The following is a 19702-nucleotide window of genomic DNA, read 5'->3' on the forward strand; positions in this document are numbered from 1 at the left end:
CGCTGGCTGTAAACCTGGGCCATATTTCCCGCAAGTCCAGGCAGGGCTGTAGGTTAACCTGGCGGGACAGTCAAAGTTGAGCTGGGTTTAGCGCTGCTTCTCTGCGCTGGCTGTAAACCTGGGCCATATTTCCCGCAAGTCCAGGCAGGGCTGTAGGTTAACCTGGCGGGACAGTCAAAGTTGAGCTGGGTTTAGCGCTGCTTCTCTGCGCTGGCTGTGGGCCTGGGGGGCACAGGTCCCGTCTGACTCCCGACCTCTCTGGCCACCCGTGGGCATGGGCCACTCGGGTGGGGACGGGGCGGCGCCGGAGAGCCGGCCGGGATCGATCCTGGCGGCGGATGAGGCGCAGGTTTGTGCCACGTCTCCCTCCTCCAATCACCGCTCTCTATCCTCAGTCCCACCCCCCCTTACTCCTCCCTCCTCCATTGATCGCGCTGAATCATCATGTCTCACCCCCATTGCCTGCTGACTGATGTCTCTCTCGCCCAATCGGCCCCCTCGATCAACAGTCGCACCCCCAGTCTCACGGAAAGCGGAGATTTCATGGGGTTTTAAAATCCGGATTACAAAAGCTTGGGGGGGAGATGTCCCCCACCTCTCAAAACAGAGGGGGACGTGTACCCCATGGCCCCCCCCGGGATTTTCGCCCCATGGTCAGGCAGGATCTCTGGGGAAAAGGAATAGGTGACCTTTCGGGACGAAACCCTTCTTCAGACTGTAGATGCTGGTTTTCAAAAACAGACACAAAGTGCCGGAGTAACTCAATGGGTCAGGCAGCATCTCCGGAGAACGTGGGTAGGTAACATTTTTCAGACTGATTGTGGTGAGGGACCAAGCTGGATGGGAGGAGGGGCAGGGCCTGTCCTGGACTCCCCCGAGTCACAGACACCACTGTACGTGTTACTCCTCTCCGCTGCTCGGCTCCAGGGATCCATTGCTGTCATTCCCAGCATTACACAAAGGAGCAGACCTCTCCACTCCAACAGTGGCCAGATCTGGTGCAGGCAGGGATAGGGTTGCATTAGCAGGGGCTTCTCAGCCTGGCAATGGGAAATGTTTATCAAAATTAGTTTACTCTCATCATTTTATTATTTTACTGATTTGTAAATATTTTAGTGTTTTAAGAAAGGAGCACTTTTAATCATTTATATCTCAATAGTGGAGGCATTTAGAAACTTGCAAGATTCAACAGACGACAATATTTCACCCCTCTGTGCTTCTGCCAAGTCGGGCTGGTGCAGGGGGAACCTCACCATTCACCGGCCAGGGGCCAGACACAGGGGGGACCACTTGGTGTGAGGTCCAGCAAGGCCAGCCCTCCGCACTGACCCACAGACTGGACACTGTCCCTCAGCACTGACTGGACACTGGGATTACTCCGCACTGAACCACAGACAATAGGTGCAGGAGTAGGCCATTCGGCCCTTCGAGCCAGCACCGCCATTCAATGTGAACAATCAGTACCCCGTTCCTGCCTTCTCCCCATATCCCCTGACTGTGCTATCTTTAAGAGCCCTATCTAACTCTCTTTCGAAAGCATCCAGGGAATTGGCCTCCACAGCCTTCTTAGGCAGAGAATGCCACAGATTCACAACTCTCTGTGTGAAAAGGTTTTTACTCATCTCCGTTCTAAATGGCTTAGCCCTTATTCTTAAACTGTGGCCCTTGTTTCTGGACTCCTCCAACATCGGGAACATGTTTCCTGCCTCTAGCGTGTCCAAACCCTTAATAATCTTATATGTCTAAGACAATCTAGGACTGGACATGGTTCCGCTGAATTGACCTACAGGCTGGCCACTGAGATCACCGCACTGAACCACTGTGGTGCGGGTGGATGCTGAGACCCAGCCCAGTGCGCAGGATGGATTGTGGTCCAGTGGGGCATCCCGCTGACCCCTGCCCGAGCATACAATCGCCAGCGGGCAGCAGGAAGAGGGAGGGAAGGAGGAAATTTGAGAAGCCACACGAACTACTTACGCAGGTGTCGTGGTTACAGTGGAATAGAGACAAATGCACCCAGAGAATGGGTGCATTTGGCTTGTACTCGCTAAAATTTACAAGATTGAGGGGGGATCTTATAGAAATTTACAAAATTCTTAAGGGGTTGGACAGGCTAGATGCAGGAAGATTGTTTCCGATGTTGGGGAAATCCAGAACAAGGGGTCACAGTTTAAGGATAAGGGGGAAATCCTTTAGGACCGAGATGAGAAAAACATTTTTCACACAGAGTGGTGAATCTGTGGAATTCTCTGCCACAGAAGGTAGTTGAGGCCAGTTCATTGTCTATATTTAAGAGGGAGTTAGATGTGGCCCTTGTGGCTAAAGGGATCAGGGGGTATGGAGAGAAGGCAGGTACGGGATACTGAGTTGGATGATTAGCCATGATCATATTGAATGGAGGTGCAGGCTCGAAGGGCCGAATGACCTACTACTGCACCTATTTTCTATGTTTCTATGAATTACTAAGAGAGAGGCACAAGGAACTGCAGATGCTGGAATCTTGAGCAAAACACAACATGCTGGAGGAACTCGGCGGGTCAGGCAGCATCTGCAGAGGGAATGGGCAGTCGGGAATTTTCTTCACACTGAATTATTAAGAACGGGCAAAGTAGAAAAATTGAACAGTTGACTGTGGAAAGTGACAAGAAGATTGGGCAGCTGAAGGAAGATAAACAAAGTGTTTAAGAAGGAACTGCAGATGCTGGAAAATCAAAGGTACACAAAAATGCCGGAGAAACTCAGCGGGTGCAGCAGCAGCATCTATGGAGCGAAGGAAATAGGCAACGTTTCGGGACGAAACGCTGCTGCACCCGCTGAGTTTCTCCAGCATTTTTGTGTACCTTCTGAAGGTAAACAAAGGTTGCGCTGCTGAAGTCACTTTATTCTGGAGCATTGTGTGATTGTGGACATTGGACACTGACACGTCAACCCGGGTCAGTGTGCTGCCAAGTTTATAAAGAGCACTAACTCCACGTCTACCTTATCAATGTCTTCATCCTCCTCATCCTCCTCCTCCTCCTCAGAGAAGTCCAGCATCTTCTTGGCAAGCAGCGGATGCCACTGGAGACACTTCCGTTTGGGTCGTTTCCCAGTTCCATCACCATCTGCTGAGTGGTCTTTATTTCTGCTGCTGGCTTTCATGGTGGCAAGCTGCATCACACAAACACAGAGAGCACATGATTATCAATGGGGACAAGGCGGGCGGGCAGGCAGGCACAGCGCAGTGGAGCAGAGCCCAGGCATGGACACTCATCCTCACATTACAGGAGCAGCGGCCAGGGTGACACACCTCATTGTTGCACAGATTGCTGCGCTGGCTCAGGGCTCAGGGTGAGCACGAGCTCCCTCTGCTGCCTCGCTGCCAGCCGGCAGCAGCAGAAGCCAGCAGCAGCATTCTCAGCTCTGCCTCGCAGCACAACTCTTAAAGGGGAAGCCTCTCCCCCCAGAGCACAGGGAGAACGGCTCCTGTGGAATCTCCGCTCCCTCATTCCCACAGCTGCTTCCCATTCCACACCGTGGGAATATGTGAGCGGATGTCTTTTACAGAATGCAAATAATTTAAAATGATTTACGAGGACTGGGGCCTTAACTGCAGGGAGTGGTTGGGCAGGCTAGGACTTTACACAGATAGTGGTGAATCTCTGGAATTCTCTGCCACAGACGGTAGTTGAGGCCAGTTCATTGGCTATATTTAAGAGGGAGTTAGATGTGGCCCTTGTGGCTAAAGGGATCAGGGGGTATGGAGAGAAGGCAGGTACAGGATACTGAGTTGGATGATCAGCCATGATCATATTGAATGGCGGTGCAGGCTTGAAGGGCCGAATGGCCTACACCTGCACCTATTTTCTATGTTTCTCTGTTTAGTCATCCTGTCACACAGCAGGAACCAGGCCCTTCGGCCCTACTTGCCCATGCCGACTCAGGTATTCCATCAACACCAGTCCCACCTGACCGACATTGGCTCACTTCCCTGGAAACTTTTCCTATCCATGCATCTGTCCAAATGTCTTTTAAATGACTTTATTCCTTGGAGCTCAGGAGGCTGTGATCTTATGGGGGTGTATAAAATCATGAGGGGAATAGATAGGGTGAATGTACAGAGTCTTTTACCCAGGGCAGGGAATCACGAACCAGAGGACATAGGTTTAAGGCGAGAGGGGAAAGATTTAGTAGTAACCTAATGGGCATCTTTTTCATTCAGAGGTTGGTGGGTTTATGGAATGAGCTGCCAGAGGAGGTGGATGTGGCAGGAAATATAACAGCATATGGCAATATAATGGCACTTGGACAGGTGCATGGTTAAGAATGAAGGGTCTGAAGAAGGGTTTCGGCCCAAAACGTTGCCTATTTCCTTCGCTCCATAGATGCTGCTGCACCCGCTGAGTTTCTCCAGCATTTTTGTGTACCATGGATAAGAAAAGTCTAGAGGTATATGGGCCAATCGTACTCAGGTGGGACTGGCATAGATGGGGCAACATGGACAAGATGGGTCGAAAGGCCTGTTTCCATGCTGTATGACTCGATGACTCTAAATTGACGAGAAAGTGAATGAAATCGGGGGTCTCCCACTTGCTGCTCCCACATACTCTACCCTTCTGCCACTCTCATCTCACTTTATTACGAGTCACATTTCAGTGCAGAGCCTGGGTGAAGTGGCAGTGAGAGCAAATCTACTCATGATGGGATCAGCGGCCTCTTGGCCTGACTTAACCCAACTCTTATTGCTAAACTTTCTTGAAATATTCAGGTCGCTCTGCCTTTATTGCAGCTCTCTTTCTCGGCTGTTCCAATGGACCCCACTACAGTATCTGTGAAATTAGGTCCACTCCACAGAAGCTGCCCTGGGATGTGTCGGTGGTAGGAAAACTCCCTGATCACAAGCATCCTGTATCTGTACACTGTGGACGGCTTGGCTGCAATCATGTATTCCAAACGAGGGTCTTGACCCGAAGCGTCACCCATTCCTTCTCTCCGGAGATGCTGCCTGTCCCGCTGAGTTACTCCAGCTTTTTGTGTCCGTCATGTATCGTCTTGACTGGACAGCACGCAACAAAAAGCTCGTCACTGTACCTTGCCACAACTAAACTGAGTAGCAAGCGCCAACCTGCCCTGGCTCCCACGTCGGATGCCAATACATATTTAATCCAAGTCCATAATGATCCTTTAACCCATACTCAGATATTAACCACTGCTACAGCACGTCTAACACCGAATATGTAAAGCACGTTCTATACCTCAAATAGAATACTATTTTCATGTGAGATGATCAACGATAAACAGTTTCAGCAGCAGGAAAGTACCCCAAATGTCCACAGAAATAGATTTTTCCTGGAATATTCTGACCAGAGAGAAGGATGCCATGGTAATGGTGTTATTGCATCAGTCGCATTACCTAAGCTGTTAGTAAGGTGCCAATATTATTGTACAATCACAGCCAACAAGTTGACAATGTGGATCCTTGCCCAGGTGTAGTCTGTCTAAACTCCCAGCCCAACCAGTCATCACCCTCTCCAGTCACCTGCGATCACGAGCAGAGTAACAGCAGGAGTTAAGCAAGTGCTATGACTTTCATTGCCAAAAACAGGCTGATTCTCAACTTGTTTCTGTACCACAGCTCAGGCACGTTGGAATGGCAGATGTTCAGAGACAGTTCCTTCTGGACGCATTACCTGGACACTGTGCATGTGTCTGTGATGACGGTTTTCACAGCCTCAATGCTTGGGACAATGCTTACATCTGGCTCAGCGTCTACCTAGGCCTGGTGTTTCCTGGGACTATCCAGCTCTGAGGCCAAGGCTACATTCCACCATTCCACAAAGCAACTCTGATAACAATGAAGCCAATGCATTGCAAGTGTGTCGAACCTCTCCTGCCCACTGTTTGCTACAGAGGGCGTGGTTGGTAGAGGCTCATCGTCTCAGTTCAAGAACATTGCTTGAAGGAGTTCCACAAGGCAGCTTTCCAAAAACTCAGGCCAGCAGGACAATCATAGAAACATAGATAATAGGTGCAGGAGTAGGCCATTCGGCCCTTCAAGCCTGCACCGCCATTCAGTATGATCATGGCTGATCATCCAACTCAGTATCCTGTACCTGCTTTCTCTCCATAGCCCCTGATCCCTTTAGCCACAAGGGCCACATCTAACTCCCTCTTAAATATAGCCAAATGAACTGGCCTCAACTACCTTCTGTGGCAGAGAATTCCAGAGATTCACCACTGTGTGAAAAATGTTTTTCTCATCTCGGTCCTAAAAGATTCCCCCCTTATCCTTAAACTGTGACCCCTTGTTCTGGACTTCCCCAACATCGGGACCAATCTTCCTGCATCTAGCCTGTCCAACCCCTTAAGAATTTTGTAAGTTTCTATAAGATCCCCCCTCAATCTTCTAAATTCTACCGAGTCTATCCAGTCTTTCTTCATATGAAAGTCCTGCCATCCCAGGAATCAGTCTGGTGAACCTTCTCTGCACTCCCTCTATGGCAAGAATGTCTTTTCTCAGATTAGGAGACCAAAACTGTACACAATACTCCAGGTGTGGCCTCGCCAAGACTCTGTACAACTGCAGTAGAACCTCCCTGCTCCTATACTCAACTCCGTCTAAAGAAATGGCTTGACCCGAAACATCACCAAGTCATGCTCTCCAGGCATGCTGCCCGACCCACAGAGTTACTCCTGCACTCTGTCTGTTTTTTGCAGCTGTATTTTAGCCGTTTCATTAACTACTGCAGGAGGTTGAGTTGCTGGTAAATCATTGCAGTGTTCAGCTCCATCCACGTGTCTCTGCTGTGTAGTCCATACCACTGCAGAAAGCCCTGGAGAACCTGCACACCACACAACCGTTCACTTTAGTTTGTTGTCACGTGTACTGAGGTACAGTGAAAAGCTTTTGTTGTGTGCCATCCAGTCAGCAGAAAGACAATACATGATAACAATCAATTAATTTACAGTGTAGAGATACATGATAAGGGAATAACATTTAGTGCAAGGTAAAGCTAGCAAAGTCCAGTCAAGTATAATCATCAATGAGTGGATAGTAGTTCAGCACTGCTCTCTGGTTGTGGTAGGATGATTCAGTTGCCTGATCACAGCTGGGAAGGAACTGCCCCCGAATCTGGAGGTGTGCGTTTTCACACTTCTATACATTTTGCCTGATGGGAGAGGGGAGAAGAGTGAGTGGCCAGGGTGTGACTCGGCCTAGATTGTGCTGCTGGACTTGCTGAGGCAGCGTGAGGTATAAATGGAGTGAATGGAAGGGAGGTTGGTTTGTGTGATGGACTGGGCTGCGTCCACAATTCGCTGCAATTTCTTACTGTCCCGGATGGAGCTGTTCCCAAATCATGCTGGGATGCATCCTGATAAAATGCTTTCTATGGTGCATCTGTAGAAGTTGGTGAGAGTTGCAGGGGGCATGCCAAACTCCCGAAGACTTCTAAGGAAATAGCATTGTTGGTCGTTGCTTCAGGAGACGTTGTTGGTGAGATTGACTACGAGGAATTTGACGTTATCAACCATCTCTACTTCAGCACCGTCAATTGAAACTGGGGTGTGTGAACCGCTTCACTTCCTGAAGCCAATCATTATCTCCTTTGTCTTGCTGACATTGAGAGAAAGGTTGTTGTCTCGACACCAGGATACAAGGTCCCGATCTCCTTCCCGTAGTCCGTCTCATCATTATTTGATATCCAGCCCACAATGGTGGTGTCGTCTGCGAATTTGAACATTGAATTATATTTGTACATGGCTGCACAGTGGTGGCTGTACAAGGAGTAAAGAAGGGGCTGAGAACACATCCTTGTGGAGCACCAGTGGCGTGGATTATCACAGAGGATGATTTGTCCCCTATCCTCACTGATTGGGGTCTGTTGGTCAGGAAGTCGAGGATCCAGTTGCAGAGATGAGTGCTGACACCAAGTCGTGTGAGTTTGTTGATGAGCTTGGATGGGATAATGGTGTTAAAGGCAGAGCTGTAGCCTGTGAATAGGAGTCCATTCATGGCTAGGCAATGCCCCGCTGCAATAAGAGAGTTCAACCAGCTCTCTGGGGGTCAGGCAGCATCTCTGGAGAGAAGGATTGGGTGACGTTTCAGGTCGAGACCCTTCTTCAGGCTGGTTAGGGATAAGGGGAACGAGAGATAGAGAACAAATGAAATGAAAGATATGCGAAAAAAAAGCAACGGTGATAAAGGAAGGCCATTATTTGGTGAGGAAGGTGAGAACGGGACCTTGGTGCGACTTTGGTGGGGAGAGATGGAGAGACAGGGAATGCAGGAGTTACATTGAAGGTCTGAAAAAGGAGTCTACCCGAAATGTCACCAATTCCCTCCCTCACCCGCTGAGATTCTCCAGCATTTTTGCCTACTTTTGAAGTTGGATTGCACGGGTTACTTGAAGTAACCCCTGCACCCCCTCTCTCTCTCTCCAACCCTCCCCCACCCGTCAGGTTCCCGTTCCCACACAGCAAACAATGGCCTGTTTCCTTTATCATCGTTACTGTTTTGCATTTCTTTAATTCATTTGTTCTATATCTCTCTACATTACTGTCTATATCTCTCGTCTCCCTATCCCCTGACTAGTCTGCAGGGCAAGGTGCACTCAGACTAGGGCCTTTGATGCAACCATTCTGATGCAATGACACTGCTGTGAACCAAGTTCCCACATGGCAGAAGATGTCGTCAGCAACTGGGAAACCCACCTTGCGGCACCCAAACCACTGTACTTCAGTCGGGCATCCTTTACCTGGCCTGTATCCAATACTTGGCTGCGTTATAAACGGCCAACGCCTTGTGGCTCAGTGCCAGGTGTGTGCAGGAGCACCGACAAACCCAGAGAACGCAAGCACTTCAAATTCAGCGGGATGGCCAACCTGCATCCTTGCAAAGTGTGGTGGGTGAGAAACGTCAGTGCAGGAGTGCCCACTCAATATCAAAGGAATATTTTCATCATACTCCCTATGAATTACTTTGAACATGAATTATGATTTGACCTTATCAATCTAATTAAACTTTGAGTAACAGAATAAACTGCTTCTAACCATCTGGATCTGGATATATACCCCATCCCCTGCACAGATGGTCCCTCGAGATCAAAGACAGCTTGGTTTCACCCTTCAGTTGCAGGTTCAGGAGTGGGAACTGCGGACTCTGCCCGAGATGGGGGAGGAGATGGGCAATCAGGTCGGTAGTTTGATCAGGTAGGTTACTCGCCCCGCTGTTTGTGCAGAGTTTCCATACAGACTCAAGGCTCTCAATAGACTCTGACCGCTCCCTCTCCACTTCTGCCCACTCACTCATGGGATGGGGGTTCTCAAGTGTCAGTGGGAATTGTAGCATTTTTCCCCCCCCAAGGAAGGTTTGAACCTTTTCTTCATTCTGCCCGGTGATCTCGTTCCCACTGCAGACCTAGGAACAGACATGAATGATGGGTCCTGTCCAACGTAGGTAACTGGGCATTGTTCGGGCGATTATGGCCGGTCACTTTAACGGCATCGCTGCCTTCACTCATCACAGTTCCAGAGCCAAGTTTTCAGTAAGAAGCCGTTCCTTCTTCCTAACATGGGATACGTTGGGCTACACTGGATAAAGGAGACCCTCTTGATACATGCACAAATTAAATAGAATGTTCCTTGCAGCTTTCTTATTTGTACAAAGCAGAAGTGTACTTTTATGAAAAGGAAAGTGAAGAGGTAAAGATGTTGCAACTGATTAGGATGTGAAATTGAACCGAGAAATAGTCCACCCTTTGGTTTACTTTAAAAGTGGTTATGGGCCTGTCCCACTTGGCAATTTTTTAGGCAACTGCCGGCAACTGTCATAGTTATAGCAGGTTGCCGAAAAACCGGCGACAACCTGGCAGCAACCTACGAAAGCACCTACGTCAGGAAAAGTCAAGCTACGCTCATTGGCGTCAAAAACCCACTGTCGCCTATTTTTCCACGTTGAAAATTTAGCGGCGACCAGAGACGCTATGACTTTTTTGCGCGACTGAGGAGGCTACTCACAAACGACCACCAGTGAACATGTGGCGACAAACTAGACGCCTGTAGTTGCCTGTGATTTAAATTTTGGAAAAAGATAACAGTCCCCACAGTGAAGATGTGGATCACAGAAATGACCGAGACACTAGATCTAGAAAAAAATAAAGCTCGTCTTGACTGACAAACCAGATCAATTTTCCAAAATACGGTCTCCTTTTATTGAATTTCTTCAACAATATAATGGTTGAACACAAACTCAAAACCAACTCTAGGGTTGGGTGAGCGGGTGTATGGAAGGGTATTGGGATATATCTCCGCTTCTTTCACTTCTTCGGCCCATTACAGACCTAGACTTTCTGACCGTGGAACAAATTGCAATACTGCTACTTCGTACATTGTAGAACAGAAATGCTTCAAATCAAAGGCCAAAATGTCAAATTGCTTCAAAGTGTTGCTTGATCTATAGTTAAAATGAGAGCGTAGCGTTACGCTGTAATTAATGTGAAACATCCAGGATAATCCCACCAAAGTCCAGATGCTATTTGAGGAGAGGGCCTGATTTTAACGCGGATTCCCAGGACATCCCTCAGCGTTTGATGCGGTGAGTTGAGGGATTCCCAGCACCAGACCCAGCTCCGCACAGACCACCGTTCACAGCTGGGGCAGCAGCACTGAGAGTGCAGCATGTTTAGGAAACATTTACACAGGTACATGGATAAGATGGGTTAAGAGGCTTATAGGTAGGAAGGAACTGCAGATGCTGGTTTACACAGCAGATAGACACAAAATGCTGGAGTAACTCAGTGGGACCGGTAGCATCGCTAGAGGGAAAGAATGGGTAACATTTTTGGGTAGGAACCCTTCTTCTGACTGACGAAATCTGAATGGTCTCGACCTGAAACCTCACCCATTCCTTCTCTCCAGAGATACTGAATCACTCCAGCATTCTGTGTCAGTCTTCACAGGGATATGGGCCAAATGCAGGCAGGTGTGACTAGTTTTAGATGGGACATGTTGGTTAGCATGGGCAAGTTGGGCAGAAGGGCCCGTGTCCATGCTGTATGATTCTATGAGAGGCCTCAGTGTTCAGGGATGTGGCCTCAGTGTTCAGTGCGATGACAATGACATCAAATCCCTCTCCTGGGTGCCACCCTGTTGCACAGACATGTACTGCACCGACTACACCCACGCTTGCCCTCCGGAAACATAGCTCACCCATGGGCAGCTTTCCACCCCACTCTCGTGTCAACTATTCAAATTCCAGTTTCACTTTTAGTCAGGACCGCTCAGTCGCGAGCATCATAACAGCCCAGTAGAACAAAGATTTGCAGATAGACACAAACAGCTGGAGTAACTCAGCCGGACAGGCAGCATCTCTGGAGAGAAGGTATGGGTGACGTTTCGGGTGGAGACCCTCCTTCAGACTGATGTCAGGGATAAGGGAGACGAGAGATATACATGGTGATGTGGAGAGATTAAGAACAATGAATGAAAGATATGCAAAAAAGTAACGATGATAAAGGAAACAGGCCATTGTTAGCTGCTTGTAGGGTGAAAATGAGAAACTAGTGCGACTTGGGGGAGGGGGAGGGATAGAGAGAGAGGGAATGCCGGGGCTACCTGAAGTGAGAGAAATCAATATTCATACCACTGGGCGGTAAGCTGCCCAAGCGGAATATGAGATGCTGTTCCTCCAATTTGCGTTTAGTCACACTCTGACAAAGGAGGAGACCCAGGACAGAAAGGTCTGTGTAGGAATGGGAAGGAGAATTAAAGTGTCCAGCAACCGGGAGATCAGGTTGGTTCAGGCGGGCTGAGCAAAGGTGTTACGCGAAACGATCGCCCAGTCTGCGTTTGGTCTCGCCGATGTATAAGAGTCCACATCTTGAACAACGTATAACAGTAGATGAGGTTGGAGGAGGTGCAAGTGAACCCCTGCCGAACTCGAAAGGACTGTCGGGGTCCCTGGACAGAGTCGAGGGAGGAGGTATAGTGACAGATGTCTGCAGATGGTTTATAAATGAAAGAACACAAAGTGCCAGAGTAACTCAGCGGGTCAGGCAGCATCTCTGGAGAAAAAGGATGGGTGAATTTTCGGGTTGAGCCTTGTTTGAAAAGTGGAGCTCAGAGTTGAATTCCAGATATGAGCCGGGATTGATTGCCTTTGATACCAAGGTGGCACTCCAGGCGTCTCGGAAAAACTGAGGGCAATGAGTATCTAAAGTTAAACACTCCATGGGGTTGAGTCACACTTTGCACAATGGCAGAGAAATATGGTTATCAGAAGCCACTCATCTCAGCCCCAACATACTGCAAGTGTCAGAGACAGACCCTTCAGCCCAATTCACCATGCCAATTCCACCAATTCCCTACCTAGTCTGAAGAAGGGTCTCGACCTGAAACATCACCCATTCCTTCTCTCCAGGGATGCTGCCTGAACCACAGAGTTTTGTGTCTATCTTTGATTTAAACCAGCGTCTGCAGTTCCTTCCTACACATATGTGTGCAAATGTCTTTGAAAAGTTGTTATTGTACCAGCCTCAGCTACCTCAGTAGTATATGGTAGCGTATTCCATATGTCCACCATCCTCTCAGTGAAAAGGTTTCCCTTCAGGTTCTTTTTAAATCTTTCCACTCTCACCTTAGACCTTGATTTCTCCCATTCTGGGGAAAAGACTGTGCATTCACCCTCTCCATTCCTCTCATGGCTTTAAAAACCTCTATAAGATCATCCTTCAGCCGTTGTGCTCCAAGGTATAAACCCTTAGCCTTCCCAACCTCTCCCTATAGCCCCCTCTGGAGAAGCACAGCGGTGTATCGGTAGAGATGCTGCCTTGTAGCGTCAGAAACCAGAGTTTGATCCTGACTACAGCTGCCATCGGCACCGAGCTTGTACATTCTCCCTGTGACTACGTGGGTTTTCTCCTGGTGCTCCGGCTTCCTCCGACATTCCAAAGATGTGCAGGTTTGTAGGTTAATTGGCTTCCAAAAAATTGTAAATTGTTCCTGGTGGGTAGGATAGTGCAAGCGGGGATTGTTGGCCAGCACGGACTTGGTCGGCCGAAGGGCCAGTTTCATTTCTGTATCTCTAAAGTCTCAGGCCCTCGAGACCCAGCAACACCCTGGTAGATCTTCTCTGCACTCTTCCACCACAACTTCATTGCAACGTTCGATCAACAGATGCCACCGTTTGGTTCAAGTCAAAAAATCCATTGATGTTGTTCTTATCTCCTCAACTCCGCATCCACACTTCTCTGGGAGAGACAATTTCAAAAAGTCACCCTTCTCTAAGGAAAGCAACTCTTTCTTCAAAAGCCAGCTCCATACCTCATGTAATGTGGTCTTGATCTTGATTTTCGTAGCAGGGAAAATAGCCTCCCCTTTCCAACTCTGAGAATCTAACTCAACGACAAACTCAACAATGCATAGGAGAGGGGAAAGTGGTGACCTTACCAATAATTAGTTTGTCAACGTAATTATCTTGTGTTACTGAGCTGCCGAGTTGGGAGACTCTGCATCTGCACAAAAATATTATCTTTCTCTCCTCAGAGACCAACAGAAAGTAGTTGTAGGAATGAACTGCAGGTGCTGGCTTAAACCGAAGGTACACACAAAATGCTGGAGTAACTCAGCGGGACAGGCAGCATCTCTGGAGAGCAAGTATGGGTGACGTTCCGGGTCTCAATCCGAAACCGACCCGAAACGTCACCGATTCCTTCTCTCCAGAGATGCTGCCTGCCTCGCTGATTTACTCCAGCATTTTGTGTCTCTCTACAGAAATCTTCGGCACAGCAACCTGCTAAGGACAACGGCAACCAAAGTCATACATGCAGAATTACACGTTTCAGGGACATTCTGTATGGCTGAATAGGGATGCCTAATAGCTTCTGGGTCTTCCCTTCAGAATAGTCGTTGACGGAGCTATTTAACAGCATGTTAGTCACAGTCGTAAAACCATTAGTCCCATTCTCTGATGTGACCCTGCGCTGCATAATACCACCATCTGGCCACAATGAGACCTGCCCACAGAGCAGCAGAGAAATGGACAGCTGGCTCATTCAGAACCAGCCTCTGTCCACTGGCAGACAGTCAGGGACGGGGAAATGTATTGCACCACCATGGTATGCATGGTTAAAGTACGTGGATCAATCAAAAATCCAAAACATACCAAAAAGAGAATTAAATATATTTTCAACAGTTAAAAACATCCAAGTAAAATCTAAGATCACAAATTGGAGGAACTGCATCTCGAATTTTGCTTGGGCAGGTTACACCCCAGTGGTATGAATATTGATTTCTCCAACTTCAAGTAACCTCTGCATTCCCTCTCTCTCCCTCTCCATCCCTCCCCCCCCCCTCAACCCCCCACCACAAGTCGTACCTGCTTCAAAGTCGTCTTGTTGAGTCTCGTTGTCTGTACTCGCTCTCACCTAACAAACAGCTGCCAATGGCCCTTATCATTTATCATTACTTTTTTGTATATCTTTCATAGAAACAGGAAATGGGTGCAGGAGTAGGTCATTCGGCCCTTCGAGTGAGCACCACCATTCAATATGATTATGGCTGATCATCCAAAATCAGTACCCCGTTCCGGCCTTTTCCCCCATATCCCTCGATTTCCTGAGCCCGAAGAGCTAAATCTAACTCGCTCTTGAAAACATCCAGTGAATTGGCCTCCACTGCCTATTGTGGCAGAGAATTCTACAGATACACAACTGACTTGGTGAAAAAGTTTTTCCTCATCTCAATCCTAAATGGCCTACCCCTTATTCTTAAACTGTGACCCCCTGGTTCTGGACTCCCCTAACATCAGGAACATTTTTCCTGCATCTTCGCTGTCCAACCCTCTAGGAATTCTATGTTTCCATAAGATACCCTCTCATCCTTCTAAATTCCAGTGAATACAAGTCCAGTCGACCCATTCTTTCATCATATGACAGTCCCGCCATCCCGAGAATTAACCTGGTGAACGTACGCTGCACTCCCTCAATAGCAAGAATGTCCTTCCTCAAATTAGGAGACCAAAATTGCACACAATACTCCAGGTGCAGTCTCACCATGGTCCTGTACAACTGCAGGAGGACCTCCTTGCTCCTAAATTCAAATCCTCTTGCAATGAAAGCCAACATGCCATTCGCTTTCCTCACTGCCTGCTGTACCTGCATGCTTATTTTCAATTACTGATGTACAAGCACACCCAGGTCTCGTTGCACCTCCCCTTCTCCTAATCTGACACCAATCAGATAATAATCTGCCTTCCTGTTCTTGCCACCAAAGTGGATAACCTCACATTTATCTATATTATACTGCATCTGCCATGCTTCTTCCCACTCACCCAACCTATCCAAGTCACCCTGCAGCCTCAATAGCATCCTCCTCGCTGCTCACACTGCCACGCTGCTTTGTGTCATCTGCAAACTTAGAGATGTTACATTTAATTCCCTCGTCTAAATCGTTAATATATATATTAAACAACTGGGGTCCCAGCACTGAGCCTTGCGGCGCCCCACTCACTAGTCACTGCCTGCCGTTCTGAAAAGGACCCGTTAATTCCTACTCTTTGCTTCCTGTCTGCCAACCAGTTCTCTATCCATGTCAATATCCTATCCCCAATACCATGTGGTCTAATTTTGCACATTAAATTGTTCATTCATTTGTTCTCTATCTCTCTACATCACCGTCTATATCTCTCGTTTCCCCTTCCCCAGACTCAGTCTAAAGAAAGGGCTCGACCCGAAACAACACCTATTCCTTTTCTCCAGAGATGCTGTTTTGACGCGCTGAGTTACTCCAGTTTTTTGTGTCTATCTTAAGTGCCTCAACCTTCTGGCTGCTAATGTCAAGAGAAATGAATGGACCTCCTCTACCTAAACCAGGTGTGGACGGATACAGGTTCAATCAGAATAGTCACTGGTCGAAGCACAAGGGAACAGCCAAATATCCTCACCCTGTCCCGGCAAGGCACCATCAGAGTACAGACAGGAGAGTGGGTAGAGAATGTCCTGATTTGCACTGGGCCTCAAATCCAGTGACACTTATGTCGCAAATTCTCTGGGTTGGAACTTGTGTCAGAATGTCCCAACAAGTTCCAAGCCCGGCGAGTCGAGAGATTTAGGCCGGCAGAAAATGGATTCAAGTGAGGAAGTGAACTGAACGCTGGACTTTGCTTGCAAGGACCTTCAGCAAGGAAGGCACCAACACACTAGAATCTCAACATGACTTTATGTCCTGTTATGTTGCAGTAAGCTGGGTACTGTCAAAAATCCCTGCATTGCAGCATTGCTGACATTCAATGCATTTAATGCAATATGCTGAATGCATTTTAAAGGAAAGCAACCACACTGCATTTTGGCATGAAAAACCACTGCCATTTTTTAATGTGTTTATACAAAGCTAAATAGAGTTATTGTGGCACAGTTTTTGTGGCATAATGTTTCTTTAGGAAGAAAGATGTGTGTTTTGCACCTTAAAATGAATATTGAGGATTTAGCTATCAGATGGAAGCTGCATACCAAATCTCGTTGTACCTCTGTGCAATGACAATAAAATACATTATTATTATTATTAATAATTGACTGGAAATTGAACTTTACTGAAACCTCAGGAGTTGGATCGTCCACCATATTTTTCACCAAAATAAAGCATAAAGCTTTAACTTGATGCTAACAAGTTTTTATAGTTTAATAATCCAGAGGTGAAAGGGGTTAAGTGGCCATTCAGTCACACATTATGTCTGCTTAGTCACAGAAACCTGGTGGAATTGCACAGAAATATTCAAACACAGCATGAGCTCCTTCAAATATTTATGAAATGTAACTACAGAATTCTTATTTAAACCCCACTGCTGTGAATTCATGAATAATGCACTGCAGGATAATATGCAGCACAATTACAGAAGTGACAGATTAATTCTGGTGTATACGTACGGTATCTTCCCTCAATGAATCACGACACAAGCCTTGCCAGCTGGTCATGCAATGTCCACAGTGCCCCCGACTCCACTGTCCACACACTGCCCCCTGTTACAGTGTAGTGAGCTGAGCCCCCAGTGGATAGATACACATGCCTCTAATTGTTCCGGGGCCCAGACCACGGCACAACCAGCTCTGTGACATTCACAACACATTTGGGTTTGGATGAAGAAAGACAATGACCAATTTTCTTTCCCCACTTCAGCCTAGCAGAATACAAAACATTTCCATTCATCAACCCACTGGTGCTTCATTGATACAACATCAGTTGTTAGTGAACTCAACGATCTGGAAGTGCCAATGTGTACCCTTCGGACTGAGATTTCATTTGACTACTTTGATTCACAAATTTATGTTTCCAACACGGTTCAAGCATTTTAAGTTCAGACCAAGTCTTGTTCAGATCAGCTAAGAATGAAGAAGTTGGGAGGTCATGTTGCAGTTGTACAAGACGTTGGTGAGACCGCAGTTAGAGTATTGTGTTCAGTTCTGGGCACCACGTTATAGAAACATAGAATATAGGTGCATCGGTAGGCCATTCGGCCCTTCGAGCCTGCACTGTCATTCAATATGATCATGGCTGATCATCCAACTCAGTATCCTGTACCTGCCTTCTCTCCATACCCCCTGATCCTTTAGCCACAAGGGCCACATCTAACTCCCTCTTAAATATAGCCAATGAACTGGCCTCAACTACCTTCTGTGGCAGAGAATTCCAGAGATTCACCACTCTCTGTGTGAAAAATGTTTTCCTCATCTCGGTCCTAAAAGATTTCCCCCTTATCCTTAAACTGTGACCCCTTGTTATGGACTTCCCGAACATCGGGAACAATCTTCCTGCATAGGAAAGATATTGTCAAGCTTGAAAGAGTTCAGAGAGGATGTTGCCAGGGCTAGAGGGTGTGAGCTATAGGGAGAGGTTGAGTAGGCTGGAGCGCAGGAGGATGAGGGGTGATCTTATAGAGCTGTATAAAATCATGAGAGGAATAAATCGGGTAGATGCACAGACTCTCCTGCCCAGAGTAAGGACTATCGAGGACCAGCGGGCATAGGTTCATAGTTAATAGAGGGGTAACTTTTTCATACAAAGGGTGGTGGGTGTATGGAACTAGCTGCCAGAGGAGGTAATTGAGGCAGAGACTATCCCAACGTTTAAGAAACAATTGGATAGGTACACGGATAGGACAGGTTTGGAAGGATATGGACCAAACACAGGCAGGTAGGACAAGTGTAGCTGGGATATGTTGGCCGGTGTGGGCAAGTTGGGCCGGCGGGCCTGTTTCCACATTATATCACTCTATGACTCTGTGTGGACGAACGACTGGAATGGACTGTTAGTGTGTTTGACAGACATGTTTTAACTCCCACCATAATTTAACAACTGACAATATTATTTCTCTACTGTTCAAAGAATAAAATTATTCATTCCATCTTCATCTCACCTCCAGCTGCTTGCATTCAGATTGTGACGCACTCAGAAATATCATGCAGCCATCAACAAGCCATTTACACCAACCCCACTTAGTTATTCTCCCATTATTCTCATCATCCCCCATTCCCTCTGTCACAAAGCTGCTCCGCTTCCAGTTCTGTAATGCCGAACCTCTCCTCTTTAATTGCTTCCGCGCATCTCCCTCCGCAACGCGTTCAACTCCTCACGGTCCGATCACTCCAATGTTCCTGCCGCTGACTCACCAGAACTCCAGTTGATGCAAAGGTTTATTGATTGCAGACAATCTGCAACAATTGGCAAACAAGCATTGCCACCTGTGTTCACCTATGAGAGTAAGCATGTAGGTGCAACAGGCAGTGAAGAAAGCCAATGGCATGTTGGCTTTCATAACAAGAGGAGTTAAGTATAGGAGCAAAGAGGTCCTTCTGCAGTTGTACAGGGCCCTAGTGAGACCACACCTGGAGTAACGTGTGCAATTGTGTTCCCTTAATTTGAGGAAGGACATTTTGATAGGTGACGTTTTGGATCGGGACCCTTCTTCAGACATGCCTGACACGAACAAACTTCAAATGTCCTCCAAACCGTCCAATTTAAATGGAGCACGAAGCATCCATGAGCTGGCAAAAATGAAATTCAGTAGAAATATATTATAGTAATCCAGGTGTTCTATAACAATGATAAAGATCAAAGCACAGTGTGGTGTGCAATGAACACACCGCAGTGTGACCAAATGTGGTCTTTGTAATGAGCGGTGGCAGAACAGATGTTTAAATCACTGAATGCCAACTTTGCCTCTCAAACACACATATTGGTGGAAATACATTTGTATTGTTAATAATTGGAATGCACAAATAAACAAACTACTAAAGTATTTAAAGATGTAATCTGACTGTCCAAGGAGATGGTATTCCCATTCTGATGGTATTCCCATACAACTTCTGCCAAATGGGCAATGATTTTTTTCCTGTTTTCACCTGTGGTTTATTTCCGTATTTTGGCTTTTATTAATTCTTGGTAAATTGCAGAGTCATACAGCGTGGAAACATGCACTTTGTCCCAACTGGTTCACACCAACCAATGTGTCCCATCTACAATGGTTCCCACCTGCCTGTGTTCGGCCCATATCTCTCCAAACCTGTCCAATCCATGTTTCTTAAGTGTTGTGATAGTCCCTGCCTCAACTCCCTCCTCTGGCAGCTTGTTCCATACACCTACCACTGCGTTACCCCTCAGATTCCTATTAAATCCTTTCCCCTACACCTTAAACCTATACGCCCTGGTTCCCGATTCCCCAACTCTGGGAAAG

General features: G+C 47.2%; 1 protein-coding gene across 4 annotated transcripts in view; it reads right to left on the reverse strand.

Moving 5' to 3' along the window:
- Positions 1-19702, reverse strand: part of LOC129702576 (HMG box transcription factor BBX) — a 159468-nt gene that overhangs the window by 54939 nt on the left and 84827 nt on the right. For all 4 annotated transcript variants that reach the window (XM_055644362.1, XM_055644361.1, XM_055644363.1 and 1 more), the window contains exon 3: positions 2980-3150. In XM_055644362.1, the coding sequence (XP_055500337.1) occupies positions 2980-3141 (162 nt within the window). In that variant the 5' untranslated portion in view covers positions 3142-3150. The remainder of the gene's footprint in view (positions 1-2979; positions 3151-19702) is intronic.

This window comes from Leucoraja erinacea, chromosome 13 (assembly GCF_028641065.1).
Source record: "Leucoraja erinacea ecotype New England chromosome 13, Leri_hhj_1, whole genome shotgun sequence".
Classification (NCBI taxonomy): domain Eukaryota; kingdom Metazoa; phylum Chordata; class Chondrichthyes; order Rajiformes; family Rajidae; genus Leucoraja; species Leucoraja erinaceus.